General features: G+C 48.5%; 2 protein-coding genes across 3 annotated transcripts in view; both read right to left on the bottom strand.

Annotated features, from left to right (window-relative positions):
• Positions 1-1,120: 1,120 nt before the first annotated feature.
• ALDOC (aldolase, fructose-bisphosphate C) lies at positions 1,121-5,001 on the bottom strand. 2 transcript variants are annotated; one of them, XM_040243932.1, is made up of 9 exons: positions 4,577-5,001; positions 3,442-3,563; positions 3,141-3,352; positions 2,971-3,025; positions 2,716-2,876; positions 2,511-2,594; positions 2,103-2,277; positions 1,771-1,970; positions 1,121-1,622 (listed from the first exon to the last, which is right to left on the bottom strand). In XM_040243932.1, the coding sequence occupies exons 2-9, from the start codon at positions 3,551-3,553 to the stop codon at positions 1,527-1,529; spliced, it is 1,095 nt and encodes a 364-aa protein (XP_040099866.1). In that variant the 5' UTR covers positions 3,554-3,563; positions 4,577-5,001; the 3' UTR covers positions 1,121-1,526. The 2 variants fall into 2 exon arrangements, with proteins under 2 accessions (XP_040099866.1, XP_040099865.1); XM_040243931.1 differs by having other exon boundaries at positions 1,771-2,277; positions 4,577-4,718.
• A 350-nt stretch (positions 5,002-5,351) lies between these two features.
• SPAG5 (sperm associated antigen 5) overlaps positions 5,352-19,015 on the bottom strand; it is an 18,774-nt gene continuing 5,110 nt past the window's right edge. Inside the window, exons 4-24 of the mRNA XM_040243929.1 lie at positions 18,776-18,950; positions 13,720-13,794; positions 13,395-13,487; positions 13,165-13,299; positions 12,836-12,955; positions 12,622-12,714; positions 12,406-12,519; positions 11,995-12,088; positions 11,701-11,848; positions 11,520-11,622; positions 11,196-11,329; positions 10,603-10,741; positions 7,780-7,891; positions 7,528-7,614; positions 7,144-7,264; positions 6,914-7,025; positions 6,445-6,525; positions 6,129-6,284; positions 5,974-6,048; positions 5,763-5,843; positions 5,352-5,541 (exon numbers count right to left, since the gene is read on the bottom strand). Of these exons, the coding sequence (XP_040099863.1) occupies positions 5,470-5,541; positions 5,763-5,843; positions 5,974-6,048; positions 6,129-6,284; positions 6,445-6,525; positions 6,914-7,025; positions 7,144-7,264; positions 7,528-7,614; positions 7,780-7,891; positions 10,603-10,741; positions 11,196-11,329; positions 11,520-11,622; positions 11,701-11,848; positions 11,995-12,088; positions 12,406-12,519; positions 12,622-12,714; positions 12,836-12,955; positions 13,165-13,299; positions 13,395-13,487; positions 13,720-13,794; positions 18,776-18,950 (2,320 nt within the window). The 3' untranslated portion in view covers positions 5,352-5,469. The remainder of the gene's footprint in view (positions 5,542-5,762; positions 5,844-5,973; positions 6,049-6,128; positions 6,285-6,444; positions 6,526-6,913; positions 7,026-7,143; positions 7,265-7,527; positions 7,615-7,779; positions 7,892-10,602; positions 10,742-11,195; positions 11,330-11,519; positions 11,623-11,700; positions 11,849-11,994; positions 12,089-12,405; positions 12,520-12,621; positions 12,715-12,835; positions 12,956-13,164; positions 13,300-13,394; positions 13,488-13,719; positions 13,795-18,775; positions 18,951-19,015) is intronic.

The following is a 19,015-nucleotide window of genomic DNA, read 5'->3' as shown; positions in this document are numbered from 1 at the left end:
AAAATAAATAAATAGGAATTGCAATAGTACCTACTTTATATAGAATTGTTGTAGTATGTGAGTTAATAACTGTAAAGGCCTGGCAGGAGACTGCTATATAAGTGTTAGCTATTTTTATTTATATAAGATCAGGCCACACTGAGCCTACATTCCCATACTGCAATAATTATTTGGGAGAAGCATTGGCTGTGCACGATACGTAGAGCATCGCCTCCGCAGTTCACACAGAACACACCCAGTAGGTTCTCTCGTCCTTTCATCTGCTCAGATAGACCCAGAGTCTCAACCTATTCCCAACGCCCAGGCCAAGAGGTCAAAGTTGAGCATGAGACCTCACCAGGTCACTCTTGCCCAGACCCTTAAACTGGCTCCCTCTGTGCCCCTATCTATCTCAGACAGGAATGAGCAACAGCCCTTGGCAACCTCTTAGATAACCGTGCTGGGTCTGGCAGTGCTTAGGTTGGGGATTTTCCTGTTGGGCAAGAACCCAGGTGCTGCCCCTGTAGTGGCTTCCCCTGGTGGAATGTGTCAACACAGCTGAGAGGTGAGAGACTCCCATTGCCTCTGCCCAGTTTGGGGCCATGCACAAAAGCTGCCATCAGAAGTTGCTTGGGTCTAGCCTCACTCTGGGCTTCCCTAGTGGCTCAGATGGTAAAGAATCCACCCACAATGCAGGAGACCTGGGTTCAATCCCTGGATTAGGAAGATCCCCTGGAGGAGGCATGGCAAACCTACTCCAGTATTCTTGCCTGGAGAATCCCCATGGACAACAGAGGAGCCTTGCAGGGTACATTCCATGGGAGTTGCCAAGAGTTGGACACGATTGAGTGACTAAGCACAGCACAGCCTCACTCCATTCTTCTGCAGCTGCAGTCAAGTGCCTCTAAAGTGGCAGTTCCTGAAAGACTCACAGCCCTCCATACCTCCTCGCTCCAGCCTCAGACATCAACAAGAGCCTGAGCTGAGAATGGTGACTGGATGTGCCCCTCCCCCTAAACTTAATGCCCAGTAAAACAAAATCCACCCTTTCCACCTCCACAGTCCAAGATGGCTCAGAGGCACTACAGAGATCAGAAACTAGGAGGTGAAATTAGATATGTAAAAAATGCAGACAAAGTAGCATGTTTTGCTACCATTTATTTGCTATGTGGTATGCACACAAAGCATGAGTCAGCGCTGCCGCCCTACCCTCTGACCCCAGGAGAGAGGGAGGGCAGGCACAGCCCAAGGAGAAGCAACCCCATCATGGGAAAATTGTGGGGGATGGCAGAGGCTGGGGGGGAGACCCAGGCATCCTGCTCTGACTTCTAGCAAGTTCTCCTGCCCTCAGTCATGAGGGCTCCCTATCCTCCCATCCAATGGTCCCAGGTGCAGCAATCTGAGAGGGGAGGGGAGGAGAACAAAGGAAGAGGACTCAGTGCTGGATGGAGGCATCTCTGCTCTGCAAGGCTACTTGGCCCTGGCCATAACTACAGGCAAAACTGGGCGCAGGTGGTTGGGCCAAGGGCTGTGGTGTGGAGGGGTACTCAGTAGGCGTGGTTGGCAATGTAGAGGGACTGCACTGCTGCTCCACCATCTTCTCCGCTACCTTCATACTTGCCCTGGGCTGCAAGCCCATTCACCTGCAAAAGGAGGGGAGTAAGTAGGCTGACCCAGTCCACAGGTTCCTGACCCTGTCCAGGCTAGAGCCTCTGGGCTGCCGCCTGCCTAGCTACACCCCACCTCCCCACCCACACCCCACCTCCCCACCCACCACCTTTAGCTCCCAACCTCGGCCCGCTTGATGAACTCCTCAGTGGCGGCCCCAGCATTGTCCTGTTGCCCTCGCCAGGCATTGAGTGCAGAGGCCTGCAGGGCACGCCCATAAGAGAAGGTGAGGGCCCACGGCCGGGGAAGGGGGCATCGGTTGATAGCATTGAGGTTGAGAGATGCCTCTTCTTCACTCTGACCCCCAGACAGGAAGGTCACTCCTAGGACAGAGAAGAGGAGACAAACCAATCGATCGCTCCTTATTTTTCCAGGGTAAGAGACTTTTGGAGGCCACAAGAAGAACCTGAGAATGGGTCTTAGGGATAAGGACAGCTTTGGAATCAGGGTGGTACCTGGGACAGCCGGGGGCACAGTGCGACGCAGGGCAGTGACAGTTGCCATGGCGATCTCCTCTGGGCTATACTTAATGGGGCAGGCATGGCCAGGGGTCACCATGTTGGGCTTGAGCAGGGTGCCCTCCAGGTACACGTGATGGTCACTCAGGGCCTTGTACACAGCAGCCAGGACCTGGGGATCAGAGGAGGTTAACTAAGGTTCTGGGCCCCTGCCATTATGTTCCCTACCTAGGGGAAAGTGGGTGTAACTGTGAGAGTGGATACAGGTCAGACTCACAGGTACGTTCTGGGGTCAAGTAAAAATGTGCTTGAGGAAAGTGCCTGCATCTGAGCCAGGGATTGTGGAGCACAGGCTCCCTGTCAGGTTCTCCCTGTGGTGTATGTCTGTGCCTGGGGTGGACTCACCTTCTCTGTAACGTACTGGCAACGTTTGAGGTCATGGTCTCCATCAGGCAGAATCTCAGGTTCTACAATAGGCACAATCCCATTCTGCAGGTAAGAGCAGAGTAGCTTAGGAGGGGCAGGAGGTGGGATGGAAGAAAGCCATGTAACCCTCTTGCCACCAGGCACAGAACACCCATCTGACCACCTCACACACACATAGGCCCACCTGCTGGCAGATGCTGGCATAGCGGGCCAGCACATTGGCATTCTCCAGAATGGCAAGTGCTGAGGGTGTGCGCTCACTGATTTTCAGCACGCAGCGCCACTTGGCAAAGTCAGCGCCATCCTTCTTGTACTGGGCACAGCGCTCCGAGAGCCCATCCAGCCCTGTAGGCAGAGTGCCAACCTCATTATTCTGTTCCTCTTTGCCAGCAGCAGCCACCCAACAGCTCTGTGGTCCTGAAGCCCACCCCTCCTGTACCTTGAGTGGTGGTTTCTCCATCAGTTCCGGCTAGAGGCACTACACCCTTGTCAACCTGAAGGGGAAACACAGGCACAGAACTGAACCCAGGCAGGACCCTGTCTGCCACCCTGCACACGCACACACACCTATTTCCATGCTCAGCCCCCATCTAGGGCCAGTGGTGGCACCTTGATGCCCACGACAATCCCCTTATCCTGGATGGTGCGGACGAAGGGGACACCGTTATCGTCTTTCTGGTAGAGTGTCTCATGGAAGAAGATGACACCGCCGATGCACTTCTTCACACGGTCATCGGCACTGAACAGAACCTGGCGGTACAGCCGGCGGTTCTCCTCAGTGTTCTCCACCCCGATTTGGCTCAGCCGCTTGGCCATGCTGCCTGGGGAGGGGCAAACAAAGCAGGGTGGCAAGGTCATCCCCAAGCTCCTTGGCCACCTCTTCCCCACCTGACCGCAGGGCCCCACCTACCTACAGACTCATCTGCGGCCAGAATGCCTTTGCCTGGGGCCACAATCCGCAGGGCAATGTCGGACAACTCCTTTTTCTGCTCAGCAGAAAGGGCTGGGTACGAGTGGGGCATGGTGACAGTTCTGTGGAATGGAGACAGGTATAAATGCTGGACCCCACCGACCCTACCTCCTCTGCTTCCTCTCCTGTTCATGTGGGCCAAATGGCCTCTTCCTTCCACCCCAACAAGCACGGTTAGGAACAGAGTTGCAGTCCTTGGCGCAAGTCCTGGACGTCAACATGGCACCAGTCTCTCGGGCAGCTAACAGGCTCGGGGCCCCAGTTCCCACATCTTTTGTCCCTGACGGGCACCCTTCCCAGCCCCAGGGTGGGGGTGGGGAGGTGAACAGCCCCAAAGCTACAGGTCGTCTTATGAAAATACTGCCTCAATAAAGATGCCAGTCTTTCTTTCACTGAATTTGGCCCCTTCTTCAGATAGGCAAAAGCCCTGGCCATTCCAATTTCCTTTTTCTCATCCTCACTCAGCAGGGCCCTGAGGGAAGGTGCACTTACTTCCGAGGCTTCAGAATGAGGCAAAAGTACCCGTCATCCCTCTTCCCTCAGCTTCTGGAGGAAAGGGTGGGGGTAGGGAGTAGCAGTGGTGAAAAAAAAAAAAAAAAAAACAACGGCCACGGGCTTCCATAACCTCTTCTCTATTCCTTAAGGGAATGGGAGCAGAGGCTCAGGATTGAAAGGGAGGAAGAGATTGAGGATAAGGAGGGAGGAGACCTATGGGGAGATGATGGTGAGACAGGCTAACTAGCCAAGGAGAAGGACCTAGCTCAGGGGGACCGTGAAGGCAGGAGAACTGGAAAGGGAACTCAGCCTAGGAGAGGAAGCAGGCTGAGGTTAAAACGGTTTGGGTGGAAGAGGCTAACACCAAGGAAAAGTCCAGCCGGCAGAGGAAGATTTGGAATCGGAAAAGCTGCATCAGAGCTAAAAGGAAGGGGTGTTGTGGGAGAAGCTGAGCCGTGGAGTGGACAGAAAGGAGAGAGTCGAGAAGGCACATCCAGGGCCCCGCAGGAGCAGGGCAAGGATGGCAGAGGGAAGAGTCAGGGAGAGCAAGCGGAGATGCTGAGCAACTCCCGGGGCTCACCTGTCCGCAGCGAGATAGCTGCGCAGCCACAGGAACAGCTCGCGTTCAGATCCGCGACAGCTGCGGCTCCAGCCCCGGCTTCTGTAAATGAGGCTGCGGCTGCCGCAGAGCTACGTGACTCCCCCCCGGAGGGCGGGGCCTCCCCCCTCCCCGCCCTGGCCACGCCCCCTCCCAGGACTGGAGTGCGCGGTGAGGGGCCCCACGGAGGCGCTGCGGTGAGGTGGAGTGACTGACTCTGCTGGGATCTCGGAGGTGGTTGTAGACTGTCCTCCTCCTACCTCGTGGAGCCCAGACACCAGCGGAAAGGCCACCCTGGCAGGAAATGGCCTTGTTCTGACTCCTGCCACGGTGGCCTTGTGCAGAGGACTGTGCTGGCTGTTGGGGATGTATCCTGGTCTGATGAATGAGAGTCACCGTAAACAATTACCATAGAATAGGGTAGGTGGAACACAGGCAGCAACAGTGTGCGAGTCCAGGGCAGAGGGTTCTCTGTCCTCACCCCCTTATTCACCAGGGCTACCCCAGAGGGGGATGAGAAGGTAAGAGAATGAAGCCTTGTCTGTTTCCCACCAGGCAGTGAGCCAGGGAACAAGTAGTCCAGTGCCCAGAGTATTTGGGGAAGCAAGAAAAGGAGTCAGGAGCTGGCTGTGGCTCTGGATGCGTTGGGAGGGGTGTGTGGAGGTAGGGAGCCCAGGCAAAAGGACCAAGCTGCTTCCCCCTGAGCTCATCTACCCACCTCCCACCCAAGAAATAAGATTCGGTGAGCCTGAAGAAATACATTAAATAGACTTTATTTTATAAACAGAGCTGGCTCTAAGCCAATTGGTCCTGATGTTGGCGTAAGGGAGTGTTGCAGGTAAAAAGGGGTGCAACAGACTCCAGCTTTCAGTTTCTTAGCTCAGAAATTGCAGCAATCCTTGTAGCTCCTTGCAACCCTTCACGACGTCTGGGATGGACAGCAGAGTCTGGAAAGAGATTCAGAAAAGGCAGCTCAGGGTCACAGGCCAGGAAGCGCCAGGCCTAAGAAACACCCTCTTAGAGGGGAGAAAATGGAAGCCACAGAGAAGCCCACAACAGTGAATCAGGGCCCAGCTCTCAGCATAGGCTGGGAATCAGAGCTATGCTTATCAGTACCCCCGGCCAGGCCTTATGCCAAGTACCTAAGTTGCATCAATGCCTCCTTTACCTCATAAATATGCTGAACAGTGTCATCTAGTTTCTTTAACTCCTCGTCAGAGCGCCGCAGATTCTCTTCCAGGATGTTTCTCTAAAAAGCAAATAGGCTGCATAAGTTCTATCCTTAAAAGAATGACATAGCTTGTAGGGAAAGGTAGACATGGCAGGGAACTTGCTAGGGGAGATGGGAAACAGCCCTGGAATGGCATGGAAATCCTTACGTGGCTCTGGAACTTGACCGTGAGTTTTGCCTTCTCATTTTTCATCTCCAGGAACATCACCCTCAGTTTGTCCACCTGTAGATACGTTCAGATGAGTAGGGGCACAGCCTAAGGTTCCCACCAGTTGCCCAGCTCTTTGGTTAACTCTGAGTCACCTCCTGGGAGAGCCACACTTTCTCCTGGATCCAGTTTGTGTCCATGGGCTGACAGTCGGGGTTCTGCTGGCCTGCCAGGGTCTCTTGGAGAACCTTAGTCTCTGTCTCTGCACGCCGAAGGGAGCGGGTGAGCTGGGTCACCTCCTCTCTAAGCCTCTGGGGATGAGAATGGAGAGGTATCTAGCAGCGCCCAAAGGTCCTCTCCATCCTTACCCCATGTGGTGAGCAAGGGTAGACCAGGGGACCCAATTCCCACATCTGGGACCCTGACTATAGTGACACAGAAGGCAGAGGGCAGGCATCATGACGAACGTACTATGAGCTCGCCGCTTTTGTCTATCTGCTCTAGGATCTTCTCGTTCTGCTGCTGTATCACTTCTTGGAGTTCCTTTTCATTCTGTGAGAGAAAAGGAGGTGAGAAGGCAGTGGGAGAGCTGGCTTCTTTGCAGCCCTTGCCAAGAGATAAGATTTCACGCCTGACTCATGCTCAGTCCAGGTGATACCAATTACCAACACTCCAATTCTTCCTCTAGGGCTAGGTCAGGCCAGGCACATTTCCCTGTAGAGAGCTCTGCTGGAGTTCCTGACTTCTAGGTCAGCCTGGAAGATGGGTCAGCCTATAGCTGGTTCCCAAATATGTGAATTGTCTAACCCCAGGAAGGGCAAAACTAGGGCAATAGTTGGAAAATCCCCACCACCCAGATTCCTGGAGAGACAGCAGCTCCCAGTGGGCCCACACAGCTGCCCCAGTTCCTCATGGCTTCACTTCCAGGCCCCTCCTCCACCTTATAGCGCAAGCACAAGGTCTGGTTCAGCTTCTCTATGTCCGCTTCCTTTGCCTTCTGGGCTTCCTGATGCTGTTCTTCCTGGGCCTGCAGCTGAGCCTGCAGATCACATCTAAGGGAGGGAAAAATTCAGTATTATTCCTGCCCCCACCAGGAGCTGGCTGGGCCCTTGACATTAAGGGGCTGCTCACATAACCTGGCCTCTCTCACTAAGACTGCACTCCACTTACATCTTTTGCTGCAGAGTCCTGACAGCCTCTTCTTTAGACTCCTGCAGCAAGGAACACAGGCTCTGAAGTTCCAGAGTCTTAGTACCCATTTCTGCCAGGCTCTTCTCAATGTCTGGGGTTTCTGAAAGAGAAAGTACTAGATAAGAGGCAAAGCCCTTTAGTTCCAGAAGGAAGGAGTACATAGCCATCACTTCTTCCACTCTTATCCATGTTCCCCACCCATAGGATTTGAATATCCGGAACATTACCGATCCCCCAAAGGCAGAACTGAAATAAGCCCAAATTGAATTGAGGTTTTTAGAGCAAAGCACTTCTCACTGCTTTAGTCTTTATCATCACAACCAGATCTAGAAATGAGGCAGGATCCCTGGAGCCCATCCTAACCTGTAGGCTCAAGGGAAACTGTTGATGCTACTCTGGTGAAAGCACTCTTGTCACTTCCAAGCAAGGGCACAGGAGTGGATTCTGGGTCTGAAACAAAAACAACTGTGGCAGAGGGCCCCTCTGGCAGCCCCGTCAAGGATCTGCCACCACAGAAGCCGGGAGAGACGGGGTCTGTTGGCAGCATCTTCAACAGCTGAAGATACCAGGAGGAGGGTCCCAACTTTCCCACCCTTCAATTCCAGGGCCTTTAACCTTCATCTGTCTCTGCTGTCTGGGCACTTCCCAAGAAGGTGCTGTCACTGGGCGGAGGGTGTTCCTGGGAAAGAGCACTGGCTGTGCTTATTGGCAGGGTCTCTGGTTCAGCCTGAGGGCAAAGGAGAAAAAATGTCAGCTGCTTTTCAGGGTTAGTTGAGTTCCCTGAACTTACAGGTACTCACTAGCCATCTCCGTGGGAATGCTGTTCTATCTATCACCTCTCTTCTCTACCTTCAACTTTTCCATTAGTTCCCCTCCCTGAACTTAATTCTCTCTCGCTAGAACAATAATTTTTTTAAAAAAGCCTTCTTTTTACCTTAAGTACCCTTTTAGCTACTGCCTTTTCTCTTTCCCTTCAATTTAAAAAAACGAAAGACAAGACGACATTTCTTGCCTAAAATTCCCACCATCTATGGAATCCCTGGGCCACTACACACGGGATTCTGCCCCACCATTCCACCGTCATTGGAACACCAATGGCATCCTCATTATTTTGGGCTCCAAGGGCATCCTTACTTTTAAATGCAGTGGACTCCTTTCAGATCTTATTTTACCTGACCTATGTAATAACCAATGACCATGTTCTATTAGAAATTTCATTCTCTTAGCTTTTGTGACGTAACTTTGCTCCACAGGTAGGACTCATCTTTCTGGCCATTTCTTCTCTCTGTGCGGAGGTCTGTCTTTACCTGTGGGCTCCTTCCGGTTCACACTTGACCCCCTTTACACTCTAATTCATTCCCCACATGGCTTCCCCTCAGGAGCGCCACAGAAGCATCCACTTCTACACTGATGACCCTTCAATCTGTCTCTCGACAACTGGACTTTTTCCCAATCTCCCGGTCCAAAGGCTCAACTGCCTGTGAAAAATCTACCAGATTGCTCCACGGTTCACCTGAAATTTACTATGTATAAAGCTGAGCTAACCATTTTTCCTGTCCCACCCCACTTGTATTTAAGATCCTAGAGCAGGGAGGCAGCAAATTACAGCCTGTGGTTTAAATCTGGCCTGCCACCTGTCTTTGTAAATAAAGTTTTATTGAAACATCGCCACATCCATTTATTTACATACTCTCTATGGCTGCTTCTGAGCTACAAAGGCACAGCTGAGTAGTTGAGACAGAGATCACATACCTCGCAAAGCTGAAAATATTTATCATATTGCACATTACAGGAAAAGTCTGCCAATCTCAGTTCTAGAGAGTGCTGCCATCTTTCTAGCAAAAAAGATCATCAGTCACTCTTTCACCTTACTCCTATATCAAACTGGTCACCATATTCTATTACCTTCTGTTGTTAAGTAATCGCTAAGTCATGTCCGACTCTTTTATGACCCCATAGACTGTAGCCCTCCTGGCTCCACTGTCCATGGGATTTCCCAGGTAAAGAATACAGGAGTGGGTTGCCTATTTCCTTCTCCAGGGGATCTTCCCAACCCAAGATCTAACCCACATCTCCTGCATTGCAAGCAGATTCTTTACTGCTGAGCCACCAGAGAAGCCCTCTATTACCTTTACTTCCTAAATATGTATTGAATTCATTCAATCCATCCCCTCCTCCATATCCCTTCTATAATCGCCATTAGTTCAAGTCTTCAAAAATCTGGCCTCCTGCCTACTTCTCCAGCCTCTTCCCCTTGTCATCCCTGCCCCACATAGCTTCTATAATCCACTTATAAAGGGCTACTTCCCAGGCCCCAAACTCACCACATTCCGTATGAGCAGAGCCTTGGCCTTGTTCACCTGGTTAGTCCCAGTACCTGACTCAGGCCTTGTCACAGGGTAGACACTACAAAAAGTACCCTAATGCCTCTACGACTTTCATATGCTGTTCCCTCTGCCTGGTGGGCCTTCCTGTATACCCACCCCTGCTCTACAAACTTCTAACCTCAAGACTCTGCCCAAGAGTCACCTTCTCTGAGACAACATCCTAACTCTCAAAACTAAAGCTGATGCTCCTTTCTCTGTGGCCATACAACCTTCTATCACAATCCCAAGTCAACATGACAAATTTACATCTGTCTGTCTTCCCAAGACTAGATTTCTGTGCTTATCACACGCTGGGGAATGGGGTCAGCTCATAATCAATTTGATTTCAGGATTCTGGCTCTGCCCTTAACTGTTGAATAAGCTAATTAACTCTGCAGTCTGAAAGATATCCACCATTTACTCTGCAGTGTGCACTGTGGGGAAGCCAAAGAAGCAATGCTAAACTTCTGCTTGCTATAAACACAGTCTAGCAGAAGAGACCAAACATCCAAGGAAAATTAATACAAGTGCAAAAGGAGAGTAAGCTCATGAGAAATACAGCAGGAGATCACTGAGTCCACTGATGTTTGGGAACATTTCAAAGAAGGTGAACCAGGGAGGATTTTAATAGGAAGGAAAAGACATTTCCAGTTTGAAGATAGAGGAGAATGAACATGGTAACAGCCTGGATTCGGGTAAGAATGGAAATGAGATGTGTGTGTAGTGTGTAGGCAGTCTAGTGGGAGTAAAGAGCTCATAATAGGAAAGAAGGAGACAGACAACAGGCTGAAGATATCCTGTAGGCAACTGAAAGTCACTGAAGGTCACAGAAATGGAACAGTATTTTAGGAAGACCATTCTATACAATAGAGATACAATTGGAAAAACCCTCAGGAAACCAAGATTAGAGGGGAACTTCCTCAACTTGAATCCTTTTCAGCGTTGTGGGGGAAGTTCTAGCTAATGCAGTAAGAAAGGGAATAAAAGGTTTACAGACAGGGAAGGAAGAAATAAAACTGTCTTTATTTGGAGATATGATTGTAAGGGAAGAGAAGGAAACCCCGTATCCTACCTTCTCCTTTAGTTTCGTCTGTAGGAAGAGGGTCAGGCTATGGAGTTGCTCCGTCAGCACCCCCAGCTCTTGGGAATACTGGCACATCTTTTCCAGGTCTTGCTGCTGTGTTTCTGCTATGATGCTGGCTAGTTTAACCCTGAAATAGGAAGGATACAATTTTAGCCTTGAAATAAGGAAGGGCTTCCTACATAGCTCAGCGGTAAAGAATCCTCCTGCAATGCAGGAGATGCAGGTTCAATCTCTGGGTCGGGAAATCCCCTGGAAAAGGTCGTGGCAACCCACTCCAGTATTCTTGCTTGGGAAATCCCATGGACAGAGGAGCCTGGCAGACTACCATCCATGGGGTCAGAAAGAGTCAGACACAACTTAGCAACTAAACAACAATAAGAAAGGAACAGAGAAGATGGCCAAACACCAGGTGACCTTCTCCGAACACCTCCCCAAACTGCCCCCACAGAACTGCATTCAAAGCTCGAGAAACAAGAGGCTCTCGGACCCTGGTACAATTCCCTTCTTGGAGACTTCCGCTTCCAGAAGCGGGCCTGAGCAAGAAGTCCTCAGGGAGAAGCACCGAGAGGTAGAGATCTTACTTCAGGTTCTCCACGGTGTCCTTGAGGCCCTCACACTGCATGCTGCGCTCCCGGAGCACTTCCAGCGTGGTTTTCAACTGACACTCAACCTGGCCCAGCTCCAGGTGAGCAACCTGATTCTCCTGTTCAGCAAACTGGGGAGACAGGAGAAAGAAGGAAGGCAAGGAGTGAGGCGGGGCAAGGCGGGGAAATGCATCCAAGTGGGACACTTTACAGAGTCCTGGGATCAGAGGCTTCTTCCAGTCCAGTCTCAAACCTCACATTGGTACCATCAGGGAAGAGTCACACTCCTGCCAGCCCCCCGCCCCAGGCCACCTTACTTACCTCCAGGGTCTCCTTCAGGTCCTGCACCTCCTTGGCCAAGACCGCCTGTTGCTGCTGCAGCTTTGCCTGCACGTGTTTTAGCGCCATTTCTTCCTTTTGCCATCTGCCAGAGACCTTATGTGAGATTCCACTGGTCCCGTTCTTGCATGCTTACCGCCACCACAGCCCAAGAGGAACTCACTGAGCAGCCTGCTCCTCGCTGCTCTGGGTAAGCCGGCAGAGCAACTCGTCCTTCATGGCAAGGTCCTGGGTACAATGGGCATGCTGACTCTGTAGCACTTTTAGCTGACTCTCTGTGCTGGCCAGAATCTGCAGCTGAGCCTGGAGATCTAGGCCAAAAGGATCCTAATGACGACATGTGGTCAGCAGGCCCAAACTGCCCCACACCTCTGCTCCAAAACAAGTGCTCTAGAGCAGCTGCTTGCTCTGCTGCCAAAAGCCTCAGCAGGGTACAACTGCTTGCACCTATGCATACCTGCTGCCAGGCGACTGTTTTCCAACTCCAGTCGTTCTAATTGGCTTTTGCAGTCCTCTAAATGGGAAGAGACTTGTTCCAGTTCCCTGGAAACCTAGGAGAAAAAGATAGTTTTCTTCCCACAGTTCCTCCTGAATCAGGAGTCCCAAGACTTAGTCCAGTTACTCTTTCCAGACAGGACAGCCAATCTCTCCTTGTTCACTGTAGCAAGTAAGTCTAATCCTTAGGAAAAAGCAGAAACAGGAGAAAAGCTGAAGAAGGTGTGGAAGGCCACCTAACAGCAAAGGGACTGGCTGGTCTCCAAAGCCACAGATGGAAAGAAAATAGGTCTAGGGGAAGAGGCTCATCAGAAAGGCCTTCTGTGGAGGAGGAGGAGGAAACCAGGCCTAAGCAGTCCCCTCTCCTGTGTACCTGCTGCTTTTCCTCAATTGCAGCATCACGTTCCTGCAGGGTCTGCCGGCTCTTGGCTGTAAATTTCTCCGTGAGTTGTCGAAACCGGCTCAGCAGAGCTGTCCATGTTACATACTACCAGGGGAGGCAAATAGGTCAAGAGAGCACGCTTGAAAAAAGACTTCTAACAGGGCTGACTGTGAGCAGAGGAGCAGTATAATGCCCGCCGATACTCACATCCAGTTGCATGGCTATCCAGTCCTGTTGCAAGGCTGAAGTAAGACTCGCTGTCTGTTGAGCCAACTCTTCTTGCTCAGTGTGAAGCCCTACCTACATGAGAAGGATTGCCAGTGGAGGTGCCCCTTCCCATTGGATACAGGAAAGCATGGGTACATGACCCCCTTCCCAGTGTGTCAACGTGGATCCCAGGAAAGAAGATGCCCTCAATTACCAGTTGGGTCTGGGTCTCCTTCAAAAGGCCTCTGAATTCCCCCATGGATGCCTGGTCCTGTTGCAGTTGGCTGATGCGCTGGCTGGCGTGTGCACAGAAGACCTCTAGCACTGTCTCTGCCTGTTTAAATAAGAGACAGTGAGGACATCGTGTACAGAAGGAAACAGCACAAAAAACCATAACTACCCATCACACCAGTAGCTGAGTTCATTACTCCTCAGGGCAGGTAGTTCTCAGGCCACCCATCTGTGACTCTAGTCAATTTGTATTCCTGCAGGAACCTTAGGAAGAGACCTCCTTCATCCAGGAACCAAAGCCTGACACCTTACCGCATCCTTGCCTCTGAGGGCCAGTTCCTCTCTGTGCTTTGCCTCCTCCCTTTCTGCTTTGAGGCTCTGAAGCCTGGCCTTCAATTTCTTCAACACATCAAAACAGCAGGACACCAAGGTTTCTGCACGCCGAGTCTACAAGATAAGAATCAGATACTGTGTCTGGTTTCTTTCTTTGGCTGAATTTCAGTCCCACCAGAGGCCTCTGCCTCCATCTTCATGCTGCTTACCTCCTGACTCAGAGCAGTCTTATCTTCATCTAAGTGCAGCAAAGACAGGTGAAGCAAGGATATCAACTCTCTAGAGAGGAGCACCCATGATTGCTGTAGAGGGAGAGGACGTTAGGCTAGATCAAAAAGTCATTAAGCAGGAAGTAAGCAGGGACACTGGAGGAAAGCCACTGACCCCAATTTCAAGCTCCCAATAAGGAAGAGATGTCCTTAACAAAAGGAAACCTCTTTTCACTCCCACGTTTGAGTACCATCATCTGCTCACCACTCCATTCTTGATTTTCACAGGAGACCCAGCAATGGTCTAAGGTCAGTCAACACTTACCATGACATTCCTGGCCTGCTGCAGAGCCTGTCCAACCTCCTGGCTCTCCTGAAGATGCTGAAGTTTCTTACTCATCTAGCCAGAGAAACAGGGTTGTTCCTTTTGCCGGAACGATATGCAATGCCAGCACCTTGTGCCCCCTCCCACCCACTAATATACAGGAGCCCTTCCCATTAAAGGCAGGAGCAAAGCTCATGGCTTGATGAAGCCAAGCTAGAAAAAAATCCAGAGGTAGGTTAAAAACAAAATTACTTTTTTAATTAAAACTAATCTAAAATTACTTTAAAAAATATTTTGGGGGGGTTCAGGATTGGGAACTCATGCACACCCGTGGCGGACTCATGTCAACGTATGGCAAAACCAATACAGTATTGTAAAGTAAAATTTTAAAAATAAAATATTTTGGGGGGCTTCCCTGGTGGCTCGGTGGTAATGAATCCACATGCCAATGCAGGAGACATGGGTTTGATCGCTGATCCCACTTGCCACAGAGCAACTAAGCTCCTGTGCCACAACTACTGAACCTGTGCTCTGGAGCCTGCAGGCTGAAACTTCTGAGCCCATGTGTCACAACTCCTGAAGCCCTCATGCCTAGAGGCTGTGCTCTGTAACAAGAGAAGCCAGCACAGTGAAAAGCCCACGCACCACAACTTGAGAGCAGCCCCGACTTGCTGCAACTAGAGAAAGCCCGTGGAGCAATGAAGACTCAGCCCGGCCAAAACTGAATAAATAAATAAAATTTAAAATAACTTTTTTCTGATTATGTGTTTACTATAAAATTTTAGAAATGGAAAAGTGAACAGAATGGAGAAAGATTCATTATTAGTTTCACCGAGAGCCGTGATTCTCAACCAACAGTATAGCATTCACCCCGAGATATTTCAATATACTTCCACACCAGATTTCCTTGCTATAGGGATTTGCTGTAACTGATGAATCTATTACCTCCCTCAGGTGTCAGGGTGAAAAAAGTTGTAGACTACGGATTTAGAAGGAAATTACCATATTCAGTAAATTCTAAGATGACTGTCTTTTTACATTTTAACACCACTGACATTGGTATGCTTTTTAAATTGACAGTGTCTTAGATTTGATGAAAGACAGTAATGCTTAAGAAAAAACACAATTGGTTTTGAGATATCTCAATAAATAAAAATTTATTTATTGATAAATAAAGATAAATAAAATTAGGGTCCTGCTTTTCTTACTTAATTTTATTATACTAATGTCATTTAGCTGTGAGTTTATGTTCACTCTCCTCATTGAGAGCCTGAGACTAGGATATGTACTTTAGGAAGACCTATCAAAGTGGAGTATCACTCATTTTTAACTTCTGTTGATATTTTACTTCACCTCAAAACCTCTGAGAGGTGAAACATGATTTCCTTTTACCATGAACTTACATTAAACTTATTTTTCCATGCTATTAAAAACTCTTCAAGGGACCTCCCTGGCAGTCCAATGGCTAGGACTCTGTGCTTTCACTGCAGGGAGTATGGTTTTGATCCCTGGTCAGGGAAATAACATCCTGCATGCAGCAAGGCATGGCAAAAAACAAACAAAGAAAAACAAGAAAACGCCTCATGAACATATTTTTAAATAACTGTAGAATATCTACATCTTATGGATGTACCATTATTTTCTTTCTCATGTTTTTAAAGTTATCATCTGTATGCAGAATTTTTCCCCCCTTAGGATATACACCTAGAAGTGGAGTTACTGGGTTAAAAAGTTTGAACTGCTTTACGCAGTTTAAACTGCCCTTAGAAAGGGTGGAGAAGGCAATGGCACCCCACTCCAGTACTCTTGCCTGGAAAATCCCATGGACAGAGGAGCCTGGTGGGCTGCAGTCTGTGGGGTCGCTAAGAGTCAGACAAGACTGAGCGACCTCACTTTCACTTTTCACTTTCATGCACTGGAGAAGGAAATGACAACCCACTCCAGTGTTCTTGCCTGGAGAATCCCAGGGACGGGGGAACCTCGTGGGCTGCCGTCTATGGGGTCACACAGAGTCAGACACGACTGAAGTGACTTAGCAGCAGCAGCAGAAAGAGTGATCCCATTTAAAGGCATAATGTTCAAAGAAGAGGAAAATGTTTAATAATAATGTTAAATATAACTGTTTTAAAGCATTAAAAAAAGGTTCAACCAATTTATGCCTTACTGATGATGGGACAATATTTACCACCAGTTTTATTCTTTGCTATTTTGTCAGAAGAAAATAGCATTTCATGTGCAATTTGCTTTTATCTGATTATCAAAAATGGTAACCTTCTCAAATATTTATTTACCAGTCATTTTAATTTTCGTAATCTCTAAGGTCTGTTCACTATCTTAGAGCAGATGAAAATCATGGTGTGCTATGTGAAGTAGATAACTGTGATCTCAAAGGCAGCAAAGCCATAGAGAAACTTCAAAGTTCCAAGAGAAAAGTGGGAAGCCTTCATTACCACTGCAAGACATACATCGCCTAAGGAAAAGCCTAGTGCTGGAACAGCAGTGCTGAGTCACGACGCTGCAGCAGTCTGGATGCAAGGAGGCAGATCTCCTGGCATCCATCACCCCCGGCCCCAGCAAAGCAGGCCTCCCTCCTCCTGTGTTTTACAGTAAGGACATGGAGTTCCTCACTGAGCCCTGGAACAGCGCACACTGCTTAGGGCTGGGCAGTCAGGCCAGTGATGAGATTAGCATCAATGAGGCAGCCAAGCGGCAAAGACATGAAACTGTGATGGGGAATAGCTGAAGGTACTGTCATTTCCTCTCTTTGGTTCTGCTTCAGTGGTCTCTCAAAGGATTTGGCAAGCTTCAAGGTACAGATGGTCAACCCAGGGTAGGGGAGAACAAGGTCAAGGACCAGAGGAAAGGATACAAAAATAAGAAAACACAGGAGAGAAACTGAGCAGCTGGAAGAATGATGAGCCTGTGGTTTCCAGGATTTTGGCAAAAGGTAAAGTCATTGAGGACATTTTCAATCCAGAGATTGTTTGTTTGTTTTTTGCCGAGCTGAGTGGCTTGTGGGATCTCAGTTCCCCAACCAGGGATTGAACCCCGGCCTTGGGCAGTGAGAGCATAGAGTCCTAACCACTGGACTGCCAGGGAATTTCTGAGACCATCTCTTCTTAGCAGCAGCCCCTATTACCTCAACAGCCATAATACGGAGGGTCTCAGTTCCTTCCCTGACACATTCCCTGACATCCTCAACCTGTGCTGTCACAGCAAGAATCCTCTAGGACAATGGTCTGTAACTGTCATCCTCTGATATCTCCTACAATAATTTTGAAAGATTGAGTACTCTGATGTTTAAATTGTTCAAAGGCTGTAATTTTCACCACCTTGTAAATGTTGACAGTTTGAAATAAAACTGTTACATCACGCCCAAATATACCCAATGGTATAAATATTACAAATACCATGATTTATTATGTTTGATATTTTTAAAAAATACACACACAAGCACTTTGTCAGAAATTTTATATCATCCTTTTTTCTCCTTGAACCCCAATTTTTACTCCTCTCAGAATTTTATCCTAATGTTAACATATTTTTACACCTTAAATCAAGATCTCTGCAACAACAACAAAAGTTCACCTAAATTGAGACAAATTTAAAACATTTTCTAATTCCTCTGACCATAAGACTTTACGTGAAAAAACTCTTGGATGGACAAATATTTTCATCGGTTGTAAATGAATCACTATTTAATTAAAATAATAAACATACCTAGTAAAATTTTACTGGAGATCATTCATTGATACTAATGAAATGGATAAACCAGTCCTCCCCAAACCAGTTCATGTGTCTGTGGATTACTATAATTCCTACAGTAAGACATAGTTCAGCAACAATTCTATGCTTGATGAAAGTGAAAGAGGAGAGTGAAAAAGTTGCCTTAAACCTCAACATTAAGAAAACTAAGATCATGGCATACGGTCCCATCACTTCATGGCAAATAGATGGGGAAACAATGGAAACAGTGACAAAATTTATTTTGGGGGGTTCCAAAATCACTGCAGATGGTGACTGTAGCCATGAAATTAAAAGATGTTACTCCTTGGAAGGAAAGTTATTACCAACCTAGGCAGCATATTAAAAAGCAGAGATGTTACTTTGCCAACAAAGGTCCGTCTAGTCAAGGCTATGGTTTTTCCAGTAATCATGTATGGATGCGAGAGTTGGACTATAAAGAAAGCTGAGCACCAAAGAATTGATGCTTATGAACTGTGGTGTTGGAGAAGACTCTTGAGAGTCCCTTGGACTGCAAGGAGATCCAACCAGTCCAACCTAAAGGAGATCAATCCTGGGTATTCATTGGAAGGACTGATGTTGAAGCTGAAACTCCAATACTTTGGCCACCTGATGCAAAGAGTTGATTCATTTGAAAAGACCCGATGCTGGGAAAGATTGAAGGCAGGAGGAGAAGGGGACGACAGAGGATGAGATGGTTGGAAGGCATCACTGACTCAATGGACATGAGTTTGGGTAAACTCCAGGAGTTGTTGATGGACAGGAAGGCCTGGTATGCTGCAGTCCATGGGGTCACAAAGAGAAGGACACAGCTGAGTGACAACTGAACTGATGCCTATTTTCCATTCTTATAAGTACAAGATTTATGTGAGGGAATTCCCTAGTGTTCCAGTGGTTACGACTCCAGGCTCCCAGCGCAGGGGGTATGGGTTCAATCCCTGCTCAGGGGAATAAGATTCCTCATGTTGCATGGCATGGCCAAAAAAAAAAAAAAATCTGGCAACAGTGCATCTAGAAGATGAAGATCTAGAAAAAAATTCCTTTAAAACGTCCCTTGTTGTTGATGTATGGCAGAAACCAAAGCAATATTATAAAGCAATTAAAATAGATGATTAAAAAATTTTTTTTAAATTAAAGTAAATAAAAAAAAAACCACCTTTCTGGCTTACATTCCCTTGGAAAATTTTGATGTATCCCAGGGGTATAGTGTGTACTCACAGCCCTAAGGGATCTTCCAGACCCTCAGCCTTCATATTTACTTTAAGGAAGAGGGCCCACTGGGATCCTCCACACTTCAGGAGGAATATCTTACCTCATTGGAAAAGGTGTCGGTCTGTGTGCTGCTGTCCCGGACTTTGGGGTAAGGGCCGCTCTGCTGACTCTTCCAGTCCTGCAGCTGGCGGGAGAGAACCTCCAGGATGACAAGAGAATTCAGCAGGTTATCTTCCAGGTCATGCCGAGACAAGGCAGTCAGATCTGGAGAACGGCTGTGGTAGGAAGAGAAGAACATGGGAAGAAGAGAGGGAGAGGGAAGGGAGTAATGGATCCAGGC

This window comes from Oryx dammah, unplaced genomic scaffold, assembly GCF_014754425.2.
Source record: "Oryx dammah isolate SB20612 unplaced genomic scaffold, SCBI_Odam_1.1 HiC_scaffold_8, whole genome shotgun sequence".
Classification (NCBI taxonomy): Eukaryota; Metazoa; Chordata; class Mammalia; order Artiodactyla; family Bovidae; genus Oryx; species Oryx dammah.
The sequence above is the reverse complement of the archived record's forward strand: the minus strand, read 5'-3'. Positions and strand labels throughout refer to the sequence as shown.